Consider the following 17,248-nt stretch of genomic DNA (forward strand, 5'->3'; position numbering starts at 1 on the left):
ACATAAAGTTTTGCCATAAAAAAGTGCTTTCAGTTTTTAGTAGGTTAAAAAGTTTGGTACAAACGGGGTCTCACATAATGAACACAGTCTATTTCAGGACACTGTTTCCCATACATTGCTATGCGAATAATTTTAATCTGTCTCTGGTCCAAAATTGCAAAACACTGCCAAAAAAAATTATGTTGGAAATGTAGGAATTGACTAATTTATTATTTAAAATAGCATGCATAATGTATTCATGCAGTCTCACACTTTTCAGGTCAGTTTAATACGAGTCTTCTATTTAAAGTCGGGAAACTCAGCCTTGTTTTCTTACAGATCTGTCTAGTCTTTTGGGAGATCCAAAGTTGTCTGAAGAGATGCTTCTCCCTCTCCTTTAGAATAATCCTGATGTACTGCACGGCTTTGATAAATCTAATCTCTCTTCTCGTACTTACTGCCAATGCTTACTTCTACAGAAGGTCCCTGGTGGTTACAGTAGGCATGAATAATCTGTGTTCTTCTCATCACCAAAGGAAAATGTTTTTAAGGGTTTGTAACTCTTCAATCAAAATATGTTCATTTTCCTGCTTTCTAATCTTTATGTGGTTTTTCTTCCACCATCCAGATGCATTTTCTGTATTTACTTACTATCTACACAAGAAGTCGGTAGACACCGCTTAATGTAATCACGATTAATGTTATCATTTAGATATTGTTATCAAATTGCTTAAGTCCTGCCCATTTGTATATGAAAACATGGAAAATACTTCACTAACTGTGACCAACAACTTTATTAATATAATCAAAATATTATAAGTAAAGTTGCCAAATATAGTCAAAATCAAATTGTAAATTTGCCAATTCACATGGAAATGTCAATGACAACACATTTCGTCTGAAATTAGCTTCATTTTGATTTCAATTACATTTTAAAATTAGGTAGAAAAGCATAGTTTGACGAAAAATTCTGAACAATTCTATCGATTCTGACGGTGATCATACAGAAGCAGAAAATAAAAATCTGCAGATTTTTTTTGGGGGGAGGGAAATTCTCTGAAACATCTATGCCAAATTAAGACTATTTTTTTACCTAATTTTTAAATTTTACATTCGCATGTTTTTTTTTCAATCAGTAATGTCCTCTGAATATTAAAATAGGGGTTAAGCATCAGTCAAATAATTTCCATGTTATGTACAGTTCATAAATAAATTTTTGTATTTTTCTAGTTAAAATACTGTGAAAGCGCCCATTTATATTAAATTAGTTGCATTCCATACCTATTTCAAAAGACATTTTCTCTCGTCATTTAATATTACCAAATAGCTTAGCAGATACATGATCATATTAAGCGGCACCTTCAGTAAAAGAAATTTAGCTCTGCATTGAACATACCAATACTTAATGATATTCATGTTCTATAATACAGGACATTTATTTTTACCATACATGCATTTGTTATACGAGACAATCATTGTGATAGACATCATTGTGTATCTATATTGTAAGCATTTTACAAACTTTTATTTTCATAACAATTATTTACATTCAGCAAGTTTACATTGTCTTTGTAAATGTTCTGTCTGTACCAATTATTACCAATATTTTTCCTTACACAAAGTGCCATTTACTTTACTTATTTCATTAAACTAAATATTTTTATTGGGAATTAAAATATAAATGAACATATATTACATAAAAAAGACATAAAATTATTTCAATAATTGTTTCCATAATGTTAATAAATAAAAGAAAAAATAATTTATATCTATAAAATCTTCAAAAAATAATTTTATTCTGTCCAAAATTAATCAGATTAATTACAATTCAGGTACAACATAATGAAACAAAGTTAAATTGCGCTCTGAACATATATGCTAGTTTACTCATCACTGAATAATTTCAAATGTACATTATAATACATACATACATAATTTTACAAATTATAAACATCTGTTTTTATATTATAAATCAAAATTTCAAAATAACTTACATCTTTAAATGCATTTCCTATTTTGAACTAAGTTGTTTAACTACAAAAACACATGCATTATGGAATTTTCTAATTATAAATTTTTTAGTTTACATTTTTTCTGCTTAAAAAATAGCATAATTAACACAAATAACATACAATTGAAAAAAACTGCATTAATGTGTTGAACAAATCCCTATTGAATAATGCATTTCTTATTTTGAACTAAGTTGTTAACTCTACATAAATACAAGTATTATGGAATTTCCTAATTAAAAAATTTTTAGTTTACATTTTTTCTGCTTACAAAGTAGCATACACTAACAAATAACATACAATTAAAAAAACTGCATTCGTGCATTGAACAAATCCCCAATGAATATTTTAACATACAGAAAATGACTGTGAATTCAAAATAGCCACAGTTTATTTAAACTTGAGTAGGAAGACTTTTTCCAACTTAAATTTAAATCACCAAAAAGGCTTTTTAAGTATGTAACTGCAGCTTCTGTTATTAAATTACACATTTACAAAATGAGATGAAATAAAAAATGCTCGAAGTAATACTGAATCAAATATAGATGAAGAGAACAAAATTTGCAGCTAGGAACAAGAAAATTAACAAAACTCACATTGAGCATTCATACAACTTTTACTTTCAATGTATTTCATGCATAGTTATTATTCTTTACAAGATTCTTAAGGCTCTTTCTCCAGATGTGTGATCTCCAAATTATACCGACTGTATACACATCACTGTGTTGGTATGCATGTGTGTGTACAGACCTGAATACATAGATCTGAATGTGATACAGTATACCTGTATACTGTATATATGATGCTGTGTCCTTCACATACTATATATGTGATACATCATACTTATTATAATATATATTTATCAATAACAAGGGCTTAGAGAAAAACTCATATTAAGAGAAAATCGATGCAATCATATAATTTTGATTTTAGATCCAATGGAAATAAAAACTGCCCAAAAATCTAAGAAGATAAGAAAAACAAAGGTTTCTAACATCAGCAATGTGAGTACTTTTATACTCAAAGCCAAACTAAAAGTGTGCTTGTAGATTATAGCACAGAATACTAGGGCTATCAGCCTAAGGATAGGGATGCCTTCATGGAGGACTTTCTAAGGCAAACTGGTTCATATACACGTTCATTATATGTTACACATGGGAAAAACTACCAGAAATACCCATGCAACCAACCCATTCGACTTAAATCCAAGCCAGGTTGGAATTACCAATGTTCAGCAACCAATGACTGCTCAGCTGCTGGTGGGCAAAGTCCAACTAAAAAAATTTGCATTTGCTATTTCATCAGCACAATAATAGTGCAAACATGTTTACATTCAGGACAAATACATGAAGTATATCAGAAAAAAAAAAAAATTATAAGGGTATGACTATATGACAACATTTAAAATAAATTGAAAAAGAATTCAAAAAGAAAATATGTTAACATTTCAATGTTAATGGATATTTCTTTATTTATTTTAGTATATTTCTATAACTTAAAGGTGTATGGAGTATGGAAATACTTATTTGTAGATTACAACTCTATGTTACATCAGAGCATTTTCAAAATGAAAGGCAACAACATCGATGGGAGCGACAGAATATGGCTTAGAAAAACAAATTATATTTTCATTAAGTAAAATTAGATATAATGTGTTGACATTATTGCACATGCAAAGAAATTAAGAAAAATTATTATGCTGTGGAAATAAAAATACTAGATGGGGGAAACAAACTGACTACTCATGTAAAAAATGCTGGAAGGTTTATGAAAAAAGGATTTGTCATAAAATTTAATTTTTATGCTATTTAAAAAAAATTTAAACATAAGTTATGAAATAAGATACAGTTTTACTGTGCAGTAATACCTATGCTCATTACATTATTACATTAGACAAACCAAATGTAGAGTTTGGAATTTACAATTTCTGTATAAATTTTCTTAAGTATTTTTAAAACTGATTTTACCTTTACTTTGTGTACTGCTATGCACAAAAATACAAAAATGAGTTAAATAAAAATGATTTTTTCAATACCTGAATTGATCACTTTATTGTGCACAAGGGTCTAAAATTATAACTGTTGTCCTCAAAAACTTACAGCTTAAGTCAAGAACCATTGCTCAAAATGTCTAGCTATATATTTTTTATGATCATATGAATTAGTTATGATTATCAATAACCACTAGCCTCCTCCCCTCGAAAAAGGGGAAGGAAGGAAAGTTGGGGGAAAGTATCAAAAAGAAAATGCAAATTTATTTTGAAGGAAATCAAAACATGCATAAAATGCCTCTATACTGACCCATCTTATACATCTTTAAAATTTTGCTTATTATAGCAACCAAGCACCATGCTTTTACCTGAATTTGTTTATAGGTTATTATATAATTAATGAATAAATAAATTACAAGTTATTTATAATATATTGTTTTCACTTGGATTAAAAAAAGAAATTTTGGTAAAATTAGACTGTTTGCAGGATATCCTTCGACAATACAAATGGCAGATGAGTGCTAAAAGAAGGACTGAAAATTTATCAATCAGGCATTACAAAAGTTGTATTAAAATATTTTAAGTAACTTTCCCTTTTGCAATAGTTTTTGCCTACAAAAAGCAGACCTGTTTTTCAAACAATGTACACTGTGAAAAAAAAAGGGGGGGACAGCTGTATATCTCTCGTTCTACTGGGCCGATTGACAAAATCCAAATTGCGTTTTTCATGTCTCCAAAGTTCGACTTAGGATATATATTAGATTTATATATAGCATTGTTCTAACATAGGTATTTTGACACAAAATCGGACTTTTCTGAAATAACATACCAATTTTTTTTTCCATATTTCGATTCTACGACTCAAATTATGCCTAGATATAAAATTTTGTAAAATTTCGTGCAAAACTTATGGAGAAATTAAAAAATTTACATTGGCACAATTTTTTTTCAGTTTTTTACATTATGTATGAGCGGAAAAAAAGTTGCATTATTTCTACTTCCAAATCTTTAGCACAGTGCCTAAACCACATTTGATGTTTTATGGCTTTCAACAAATATGCCAAATTTTAAAACACACCAATATATAAATTCACATATATCTTTGGGAATTTTGAATAAAAAACTAATTTTTTGCAGGTATGCTTAGAAATACGTCTACTTTAAGATGATGGTAAAAATTTTATTGCAGGTATGCTTAGAAATACGTCTACTTTAAGATGATGGTAAAAATTTTATAGATTATAATTCGAAAATTTATAAAAATTATTTAAAAATACAAATTTTAAAAATAAATCATAAAAAAGGGTGAATTTTATTTGGAATGAACTTCAATTTTGAAATGTGAAAGGAAGAATCAAATAAGTTTAATAAAAAAAAAAGAGAGATTAATAAATATACACCAAACTCAATTAACATTGAGGAGCTAAAATTTTGAGAGCTAATTATTTAAAAACTACTCGTGCGATTTTTGCAAAGCTTGGTAGTTTGGCGTAATTTGGGTCGTAGAATCGAAATATGGGGGAAAAAAATGGTATGTTATTTAGTCCAATTTTGTGTCAAAATACCTATATAAAAACAATGCTATACATAAATCTAAATCATATCCTAAGTTGTACTTTCGAGACATGAAAAACGCAAAGTTGAATTTCGTTAATCGGCCCTGTAGAATGGGAGATATAGAACTGTCTCCCTTTTTTTTTTTTTTGCGCAGTGTACATACATATTCAGTACATAAATTTCATCCCCCTTCTTAAATGTCAACATTTCACAGAAACCACTAATTTTGCATTATTACATGTTTGAAGAGCTAAAAAATTTCTAAGTTGTAAAATATGCAGTTACTAAAACAATCCAGTAAATTCATGAGTATAAATGAAATGATATCTGAAAAATCAATTTTTACACCAACTCAAATTTTAAATACCAAAATATTAGAAAATGCAACATTAGCAGGGCAATTACCAACATCGATCAGACTGCTTATTGATTTCAAATATATCATATCAATTATGGCATGAGATTAAAACAAACGCCATACATTTTTTTAATATTTAAATCAAATACTGATGAATTTATAAATACATAAATATTTTAAAACAGTATTATGTATGTAAATAATTTTTATAATAAATTCTGTAATATTATCTTATAATATATACTGTAATGTAGTCCGCTAATACAATATATATATATGATGTTGTATATGACTTTGTTGCATTATCCATTCTTATAATTTATGATATTTAATAGTCCTGCAATATATGTTGTAGCACAGTCCTACAATATATGCTGCATAGCCTTAATTTAGATATGATATAAAAATAATTCATAATGTATAACCTAATGATCAATCCAAAAGTATTATTCAGTAGTAGATAATTTTAAATAATTTGATGAAATTTTATATATCTAAATCAAGTCAACAAATTTGTTGTGTTCTATTTTTACAAATCAGAAGTTTAGCTCATAAGAATAGTAATTTCATCTATATCACTAATGAAACAAGGATAAAACAAAATACATTAAGCACCATAGATTTTCTATTTCATGATTTCTGGAAATATAAATTATCATTCAAAATAACTACAAAGCAAAATATTTTATACCAAATTAATTACTTTTAATATACCATACCATACGCAGTAATCTTATGCAGTAAACTTGTCAATCGAAATTTTTTCGTTTTCAATAACGTTCTCTGTTACTTTCTTCACTATCAGAAGCGCGCATGGGTAAACATTTTACGCGCATGCGTAAGTTTGTGGCTTTGAGGTCTGGATTATAGATCATTCCGGATAATGGATGTCCGGATTACAGACTTTGTACTGTACATACTTCTTTAACAATTTTTATTTATTTAGTTGGAGTTATTCAGATTGTATCTAATAAACATTTTCACCTTTACTGTATAATTCATAAAAGATGTTTCTGACACTGTGCACTTACAATAAGGATTTGACCATGTCTATCAACAAGTATGTGATATTTTTTAAACAGAGAAACATTTAAGTTATTAACATTAGCTTATAGTATGGTAATTTACAGAGTTCACTGCATCTATCAGAAAAAAATACTAGTGTATGAAATATCTAAAGTGACGCATAATAAAATACAGTTTCACAATTTTGTAAATGTAATTCAGAATTAAATGAAACAATATAGAAGCAACACAGTGAAACAATGATAACTCTTTAAATAACAAAACTGTAAGCTCAATCTATTACTATTAATCTTACGTGAGATTCCATGCAGATTTGGCACTGAAAGAGTAACAAGAATTACCACCAGAAAAGATTTCCAAGAGAAAAGGAAATGGAAAAATTTTGTACTCCTTGAAACTCAATATAAGGTTTTAATTTTATTTGACTTTATTGGATTGAACACAATGAAATCCAAGATTACTTCTTTCCTTAAAAAATGCACAGTATTTTTAAATTTTAAAGCATGCACTAATTACCAAACATCAACTAGTTGAATATCAGTACATTGCTACTATTATGAACTGTTTTGCCTCTTATTTTAAGCAATGATTTTATTTCAAGAAATTATTTATTCATAAATTTATACTATTTCAGACTAAATACAATGTGTTTGTGCAATACATAATTAATTATCATGTTTGTTTAAGATATAATGAATTATTTTCCAAACAGCACTTGAAAAAATTCTGATCAGCGCAAAATTCCAAAATACCTAGGTACACTTATTAGATTGAATTTCTGCATTAATGCAGAATAAATAAATAAAAAAATCCAGAGTGATATTCTCACCTTTCTTTGCATAAAATTTATACACATGTGCTGCATACATTTATAATGTCAGTGTGCATCAAAGATAAATAACACACCACACCAAAACTAACTGCAATCACTTCTAGATTTCGTGATCACTTATTTTCTGGGGCTCTTTTCCCATTTCAACAAGTTCAATTATTTCACTTCATTTTCAATAAATCACAGCTTTCAAATTTTTAACTTTTTATTTCAAGATGACTAAAAATATTTATTTCACTTAAAAGATGAATAATTTTATTTATTTAACATATAATACAAGCCATACAAGAAAATTATGGCTATCTTTTAGGTAAATTGTCTCCCATTCCATAAATATGGTACTTGATAAGGCTAGTAGCATCTCCTGCCTTTGGAATGAGAAGATGGTCACGAGAATCTATAACAATCTCACCATCTACAGAATGTCCTGTAAGAAATTCATATATTTGAAGATAAATTATCTTTGTAATGGTTTAAAAAATACTTTAAACATAATAAGTATCACAAACTAAAATATCTGAATGAATTTACAGACTTACTGCGATTTTCACACACTTTAGCATTGGTCTCAATATTTTCAAAATTGACTAACATGAATTAAAAAAATCTGCAATTGGAATAAATTGCTTAAAAAAATTTTTAAAAATTACGCATATGTTAAAAATATTTTAATAATTTTGTTTACAAATTTTATCTTTCATCACAGCCATTAATTTATTTAACTCATATTTTTAATTTAAATTAATCTAACATGAGCTAATATCTGCAGTTAACTCTATATTAGCTGTAAATATGAAATATATAATAGAAAATCGTTTGCGGGACTCTTATACAGTAACAAATAGTTTCTTAAATGGTTACTGGAATTTAATTTGCACTTTGACTTCAAAAGAATGTCCAGATTAACTGAAATTTATAAGTACATATCAAGTAAAATATAAAAAGACTCATAACTTGCTTAATGTTTTCCATAACAGCTTTTCTTCTTTTTATAAACTGATTTTCAATGTTTATTATGGTAAAAAATATACTGTTTAGTTCAATATATATTATGGTTAAAAATTTGCTGTTCAGTGATTTTTTTAAGTTTAGAAACAGAGTTTAAATAAACTTGTTGCTGTTTCAAAATTTGGTCATAGTTATAAATTCTAAAATTTATCACTACAATTAAATGAAAAACTACTTGTATTTCTCTCCAAACAATTTAAAACTATATTACATTTTGCATCACTAGTCCTATGAACTCTAACCACTATCATCTAAATTACATTACAGAGGTACATTAGTAAAAAAAGGGGGGTGGAATCTCTCACTTTACTCGACAAATTGACAAACTTCAACTTGCATTTTTTATGTCTCGAATGTGCTACTTAGGATGTATATTAGATTTATATATAGCTTTGTTCTAACATACATATTTTTGCATAGTTTCAAATTAAGTATTTAACAAAATAAACTAAGGTTTAAGCATTTAACACTTTTCGTCATATCCCATCTTTTTTGTAAAAAATATGTGAAGTAACGATTTTTATATTAACCATGTTACACAGAATGTTTGAAACAGCTAGTTTCTTCCTCATACTGTTACAGATTTTAGTATGTCAGTTACTTGTCTAAATTGTCAAAATTATCCAATTTAGAATATTTCCAACTAATATTAAGAATGGATCACTAGATGGCAGAGAATAAATATTGGATTTTGTTGACCGGAAAGTTTGAGAAATGCTTTATTCCTCTATCATTTGGTAAGCATGTTTTAACTCAAATATTTGTCCTCCGAGTTTTACTTTATGCTTAATTTTCAGCTAATATGTATAGAAAAATGAAATGCAGTCTCTCTGAAAAATACAACTAAAGTTTTCAGAAAATTTCATGAGAATACAAAATTTATGGAAATATAAGTCCTGCATAATATACAAATATTACACTGATTCTTGTTGTTTAATTTCTCCAATAAAGTATAAGGATATTGGCTAAAAGTGTTTTCAGTGTTGATGAAATCACTCTTCTTTTATCTGATGCCCTCAAAATACCTTGTATCTAAAAACATTCAGTTCAAATTTCTTCACTATTTTACTCTGAATCAACACCACAAAGATAAAACTGTATAAAGCAATGGAAAACTGTGTGTGTACATAGCACTTTAAATCAGAATGTAAATTATATATCATTTCTCATTTATGCATTTTTTTCTGAATGCTCACTGAAAGATGTATTAATGTGCTTGACTCTACTGTATTAATAGCACTTTCTCTTTCAATGTAGTATGCAGTTTTCAAAGGCATCATGATGAATACTGAGTGACAAAGTATTCTTTTAAAAGAAATGCAATTCAAATAAATAAAATAAAATTCCAAAAAAAATTATATGAATAAATATGCTTAAAGTTCATAGACCAAATGACGAAACAAAATTTTTAAAAATAATTATTTGAAAAAATATAATTCAACCATGCAACTCTTACAGTTAAAATAAAATTATAAAAAGGAACAAAATGTCTAAAAATAAAAACTGAGGTTAAAAAATATAACACAAAGTAAAAAATATATCCAAGATGGAAGATACATATTTTCACACATGCAAATAAAAGTGTTAGGGTGAAAGATTGGAGAAACTTTTTTAGACAAGGTCAGATTCTGGGAGTGATAGAAGGCTTCAAAATATTAATAGTTTATTTTTTATGCCTGCAATTTATGCTCTTAGTAATGATACAAACCATATGCAAAAGTAATCCACTCTGGATATTTTCTCTTGCTAGTGATTTTAACAATAGATGAAAGGAGACGAGTTGCAACTATATGCGCATATCCTTTCTTCTGTTTATTAGTTCTTAGGATATATAGATGTGATTCTGTAACTATCAGATGCCTAAAGAGAATAAGGTGCATATTAATTTTAGTAACAGAACTGATAACTAACATATTACACATTTCTAATAAATGATAAAATATATATAAAAAATTAATAAATACCCTGGATATCTAGTTTGCATATCTTTAATTTCTTCACAAACAAATGTACCAATAACTCCAGGCTTGTTTAGCCATGTCTGAATGTTAACTTCCTCGAATGATTCTTCTTCTGATTCAGAGAATCTGTCAGGATCTAAATGAATGAATACACTGAAAATATTTCAAGATAAAACTTATCAAAATTAACAGAATATAAACATGAGCAATTCCTTAGACCGTATGCAATTTTTTTTCCCTCACAGAAACAAATTCGTTACATAAAGTACTTCCATTTTAAAACACATTTCATTCCTCAACACAGAGTATTACACAAATATAAAATGTATGATATTTTGAAAAAAACTTGTTGGAAATTTTATGTTAATAAATTATTTGTATTCCAGCCTTTATTATAACTTCTTTCCATGTTCTTTACAAGAATGCAAATGAGCAGCCAGTACTTAAATTGAGGTTTTGGAATTTTAGGCACAGCTTGTTTCTGGCATCGCATACATGCTACTTGTTAGTTTTCTGCCAGCTCTGCTAGTTGTAATTATTCGGCTTTGCATTCTGTTGCTTAAATCTTGATGCTCCAGTAGAGTAGTGAGCCAGTTTCTAGTATAGTAATTAATTATATAAGTCTTTCTTTCCTGTTTCATGTTAACTGAAACTTGACTTTCTGTTTAGTTGCATCATCATAAGTTTCAGCTTATATTATAGCACAAGAAAGTGCCTTTGTATTCTAAATTCTGTTTAAATAAAAAGGTTATTTTTAACCTTCTATTGACTCTGTGATTGTTTCAGACATAGTGATAATTTTTTTCACATCTGTTACTGTTATTCGACTTATCCCCATTACCGGATCAAGTAGAACCATACAAGTGGTGCCTGAAGAAATTACGGATCATGTCGCAAGAAAGGCAATCTCCCTGGCTCCTCCCAAGACTGCAACCTGGTACCAGAAGTCCAGTAGAAGGCTTTGTGTTTATCATAAATACAATGTAAGCTATAATTAAACCAGCAAGCATTTTTGATGGCAGAAGTTCAGAGAGATGTTTCTGGAGCAATTAGATTCGCACTTTCTACCTTATCCGTTTCCAAAATACAGAAGGTCGTGACAGCAACTGCTCTGCACTTCAAGACAAAAAGCCTTGAGCCAGTACAAAGGTATCACTAAATTTTTGGTGGGTGAAACAGGCAATGAGAATTAAAAGTTTGACATATCTAAAACTGCCCTCATGAAAACATTCTCCATGGTAAAAGATAGGACAAAATTAGAAGTGGAACTGCTTGAAGCTATAATACTAAGGTCTAAGACTTGATGGAGTTCATATTAAGGAAAATACATGCAGAAAACTCGTATGGGAAAAAGTCTGATGTGGAAGTTAACCAAATAATATTGCCTAGATTAGCAAATTAAGGATTTTATTGAACTATGAAACCTAGGTACACTAGAGTAATTATCTGAGTTAGCGGTAAGTTTAAAAGTAGGGGGAATATCAATGAAACATGCCCACAGGTATATAAGCAGATGTCATACGGACATTTTCATAGATCAGAAGCAAAAAGAAGCCCAAAGTTTGATGGCAGTAGCCGTTTTGATAACCAGAAAAAATTTTCACATGCTAATGGTGATCATGAAAATAAATCTCAGACAAGAGAACTGAGGGAAGATACTAAGAATTTAAACTAATCAGGGCTACTGAAATACAGAAGTATAGTCACTCTGGAAAGAAAAAAAAAATCTCTCTTTAACATTCAATTAAATACAATGTCGATAAAAAAATTTTTCCACCCTGTGATTTAAATTCTATTAATAATGTACCAGCTGTTGCATTTTGGATACACAAATGCAAAGTAGTTTTTTGGCGGAAATTATTTTTGGGGAAAGCCTTTAAATAGCATATAGTGTTTGGTGTTGAGGCAGTGAAAGCAATCGTTGCTCAAGGCAAACACTGTAAATGCGTTAGAAAAGTCACCTTATACATGCAGGTGAAAACCGAACTTCGGAAGATAGTTTCCTTTGTAGTGAAAAATCTGCAGGTGAATGTAGAGATGGATATTTTACAGATTGTGCATGTGAAAATGAATTTTCAGGAAGCTACTCTGCAGTTGGACATGAATGAGTTTGTGGAAAATGAAGACCAGTTGCCAGCTTTGTGTTTGAATGAGATGAGATAGCAAAGCTCAAGCAGTTAAGAAAATTTGCAGATTTACTTAATAAGTCCCTAGGAATGACTCAGATGGTAATTCACATTTATAACACATATTTTCTTCTTATCCATTATTAAAGATTCTCGGGGTTAATAATTAAGATTAAGTATGATGAACACCAATTTATTTATGAATTAATACATGAAAAAGAAATAATAAAAGAGAGAAATTTTTACTACATAGCTCGGCCGAAGCATTCAAATCCTAACTCTAAGTTCATTGTGTCACATGACCTGTTTAAAAAAAAAAAAAGAATGTTTATATTTTTGCGAATCTCGCATCACGTGACCTAGAGCAGATGCTCTGTTTTAAGAATGACTCATGCCATCTGTTACACAGAATAGAAACCGCAAGTCCCCCTCCCCATGCCGAGCTAAACCCTACTGCTATCACAAGGTCAAGGTAGGAAAAAAGGAACAATATATTGCAGAAACGCTAAAGAAAGTAGCCCTTACAATATCCCTGTAGTATTATGCTGAAGGAAAATCTCCCATCTACTGATTTTAAAGCATGCCTTTTTGCTATTAACTGTAGAAAATTAAATAGCATTACAAATTATCCTGTTTCCCTTGTCCCAATATCTTACAGCTATCTTTTGAATTGTCATAAATGCTGACTGGTTTTGTAAGCACAAGATGTGCTTTGTGTTAACTATTTGGTTCTTAATAAAACGGTCTTTTACAGCCTTCTTTTATTCTGTTTCATGAATGAGACATAGCGATAATTCCCTGAATTCTTTCAGTCTCGACCTTGTGTATCCTTTCAAAAAATTTGAGACTCTATAAAGTAAATTGTTCTGTTCACTTCTTTGTAAAAGTTACGGCTTCAGATATTGTGTATGTTAAAGTATAAGCCAGTGAGTGATAATGATTTTGTAGTGAAATTAATTAGTTAAAAGTTAGACTCTCCAGCCAATAAATAAGATATAATGAAAATTAAGCTTAGAACATTATGTAAAATGGAATGTTGTTGAAGTCTAGTATGTCTAAGTTATTAACATATAGGATTTCAGTTAGCAGATAGCATGTTGGAAATTCTGCATACTTTCATACTCACTTGTATACATTACAATGCTAGACAGCAAGAGTAAGAAACTGAGTTTAAACGGAAAAGTTAGATTTTTTTTTTTTTTTTTTTAATGGCAAGTTCAAATGTATAAATATTAAATCTGTATGGAAATGAGTGTGAATTAAATTGAGATGATATGAAGATTTGTAGAATTAAACTTCTGTAAACATTTAAATTTAGTTTTCAGATATTTAACTTCATGTTTTGTAACAGTTAGCTCATGCTGTAGGTTTAGAAGTTAAAATCTTAGCAAAGTTGTAAAAGACCTTCATTGCAATTAAATTCTGGTAGAAAAAAATGTGAGGAATTTTATATTCATTAACTAGTTATTCATAATTTCAGCCATTACTGTAACTTCTCTTTTCATATTCCTTACCAGAATGCAAATGAGTAGCTAATATTTAAACTGAGGTTTTGGGATTTTAAGATAGAGCATTTTTCTATCATCATGTGCACAATAATTAATAGTTTCCTGCCAGCTCTGACAGCTGCAATTATTTGGCTTTCAATTCTATCACTGCCAACACGTAAAGTTCTGATGCTCCAGAAGTAATGAACCAACTTCTATTATATTTATTATAGTAACACTACTGTTCCACGTTTAACTTAAATCTGACTGCTCTATTTAGTTGCATCAAACAAAAGAGACTGCCTTTGTGTTTTAAATTCTGTTTAAATAAAAATGTTATTTTTAACCCTATCATGACTTTGTCATTGTTTCAGACATAGCAATAATTTGCTTCATGTCTATTAAGATTATTGGAATAATTAGCAATACCCAATCAATTAAAAACCTACAAACTGATCAGCAATATCACTTCAAACACAGGTATATACTAGCCTCAACATGACAAAAAGGTCTTTTTTAAAACAGTTTAAAATTTTCAAACGAAACTTAATAAATTAATTCAAGCCAATATTGCTTCCCAACTAGTATTATTTCAGCTTACTTTCCTGTCACTGACATTCTTATTTCTTCATATATACCACTTCACTATATAGATTTTAGTCATACAACTAGTCAACCATCAGCTGATATTTATTCATACATCACAGTAGTAATACTTGAGCAAAATAGTAACGCGCATTGTGCCTTCCCTCTCCAAAAAAAGATGAAAAAATAGATGTGTACCTTCATCATCTCCTATGCTAAAAACTGGGGCCATCCCTCGATAGCGTTTTCCAAGGCGATCACTGCTACTTACATGCCTGTTAAAAAATTACATATTATTTTGAAGTTTTTTGCAATATCTTTCATTAATTACAGAATAAATATTTAAAAACAATCATAGTAACCCATAACTCTGTGTGGACATATTGCTATTAAACTCTGTGATATGTTGATTTACCAAAAATTTTATAAATGTCTAAGTTCAAAAGGCAATTAAAACATGTTTTAACCACAGTGCTTTCAAACAACTATAACAACATTATAAGGTATTTCTCCCACTTTTCTAGTGTGCCTTTGTGGTGTAACGGTAGCACGCTAGGCCGGTATTCCAGAGGTAGGTCCGCGGTTTGATTCCCGGCGAAGGCGGTTGCATATTTTTCACCTTTTCTGCTTCCAAAAATACCTAATGCCTCTACAGTGGCGCCCGAACTAAAAAAGGGTTGTGGATGATGATTCTCCGCACCCAGGATTTGCCGACTAGGTCCCCTAAAACCCTAGTCGCCCTTTAAAAAGGGGAGTATATAAGGTATTTCTCCCACTTTCCTAGTGTGCCTTCGTGGTGTAACGGTAGCACGCTGGGCTGGTATTCCAGAGGTCCGTGGTTTGATTCCCGGCGAAGGCGGTTGTATATTTTTCATCTTTTCTGCTTCCAAGAAAATCCTAATGACTCTACAACATAAGAAAATATCTGTTATAAATAAGAAACAGAAAAATATTTATAGATTAAGTGATTTATTTGCCAGACTTTTCAAACTTCTGTATCCAAAAGATTTTTCTAATATATTTCTTGGGGAATGGGACATATAAATTGAAACATATTTTTACTAATTTTTAACAATTATTAAGATCTTATGTTTGAAATTATTAATCATTACAAAGTAACTTGTCACTTCCTTCACACCTACTGTAAATAGGCAGATATATTTAACTAATAAAAAAACGTAAACAAATAGAAACATCCTCACCTGTCTTCCTCAGACTGAGGGTTTGTAATGTATTCTACAAGCCTACTTTTCACAGTTCTTGCTAACTATAATGAAACAGAATAAAGTAAGACTAAATTCAGCCCATTTTTGTAACATTTAGAACACCTGATTAGCTTCCCTTTAATTACAGTTATGTTTAACAGAACATATATCACCAGACTTAATTACACAGTATAATTAACCCTCCAAATGATAAAGCCATCTCCTCCCCCACATATATATGAAATAATTTGAAATGTTGAAGTTTCTAGTATAAAGAAGAAGCCTGCAGTTATGTCTGATTTTAACATTTCTTTGTATTATCATTGACAAATATTTTAATAATTTACAGTTATGTTTAACAGAACAATTAATAATTATTTAATTACAGTTATGTTTAACAGAACATATATCACCAGACTTAATTACACAGTATAATTAACCCTCCAAATGATAAAGCCATCTCCTCCCCCACATATATATGAAATAATTTGAAATGTTGAAGTTTCTAGTATAAAGAAGAAGCCTGCAGTTATGTCTGATTTTAACATTTCTTTGTATTATCATTGACAAATATTTTAATAAGTCAACACAGATGAATTAGCAGAGTAAGCAGTTCTGATGTAGTTCTTTATTAACTACATCAGAACCATAAGAATTCTGAAATACATTTAAAAAACGACACAGCAACAGGCTAATAGCAGGATAAGCAGAGACTAAACTGTCATGCATTCAAGATGAAATCCTCATTCAGAATGATATAGTTACTATTCTGATTTAATTTCTATGGGCTAATAATTATTTCCAAAAATTATTATTGGCTAAAGTATTTATGTAAAAGCTGACATCATTAGCATTATTCAAGAACATTATGATAGCCATTAATTTTGAAATGACATAATTTAGAGAGGTTTATTATATACATTTGTTATTCTTGGGACAGAAGGGGGAAGGGACTATTGCAAGTTAAAGTTAAAATTTTGCCTTACATATTTTTTATTTTATATATATATATATATATGTATGTTCAAACATATTTGTACCAATATCTTCAAAAACGCATACTTGTGCACCTTGACAAGAGCTCAAATTAATAAAATAAGAGAAAGAAATGAATCCAGCTACAAA

At 29.3% G+C, this 17,248-nt stretch overlaps 2 protein-coding genes across 4 annotated transcripts in view; one reads left to right on the plus strand and one right to left on the minus strand.

The window, feature by feature from the left end:
• Positions 1 to 577, plus strand: part of LOC118200470 (dixin-like) — a 138,407-nt gene extending 137,830 nt beyond the window's left edge. The window contains exon 16 of the mRNA XM_085817722.1: positions 319 to 577. The gene's annotated coding sequence lies outside the window, so the exon portion shown is untranslated. The remainder of the gene's footprint in view (positions 1 to 318) is intronic.
• A 7,418-nt stretch (positions 578 to 7,995) lies between these two features.
• TBC1D23 (TBC1 domain family member 23) overlaps positions 7,996 to 17,248 on the minus strand; it is a 78,266-nt gene continuing 69,013 nt past the window's right edge. For all 3 annotated transcript variants that reach the window (XM_085817719.1, XM_085817720.1, XM_035372425.2), the window contains 5 exons: positions 16,121 to 16,185; positions 15,117 to 15,193; positions 10,724 to 10,856; positions 10,468 to 10,619; positions 7,996 to 8,178 (listed from right to left, as the gene is read on the minus strand). In XM_085817719.1, the coding sequence (XP_085673845.1) occupies positions 8,051 to 8,178; positions 10,468 to 10,619; positions 10,724 to 10,856; positions 15,117 to 15,193; positions 16,121 to 16,185 (555 nt within the window). In that variant the 3' untranslated portion in view covers positions 7,996 to 8,050. The remainder of the gene's footprint in view (positions 8,179 to 10,467; positions 10,620 to 10,723; positions 10,857 to 15,116; positions 15,194 to 16,120; positions 16,186 to 17,248) is intronic.

This window comes from Stegodyphus dumicola, chromosome 5 (assembly GCF_044657685.1).
Source record: "Stegodyphus dumicola isolate Sdum_Otavi_A_Nest chromosome 5, ASM4465768v1".
Taxonomy (NCBI): domain Eukaryota; kingdom Metazoa; phylum Arthropoda; class Arachnida; order Araneae; family Eresidae; genus Stegodyphus; species Stegodyphus dumicola.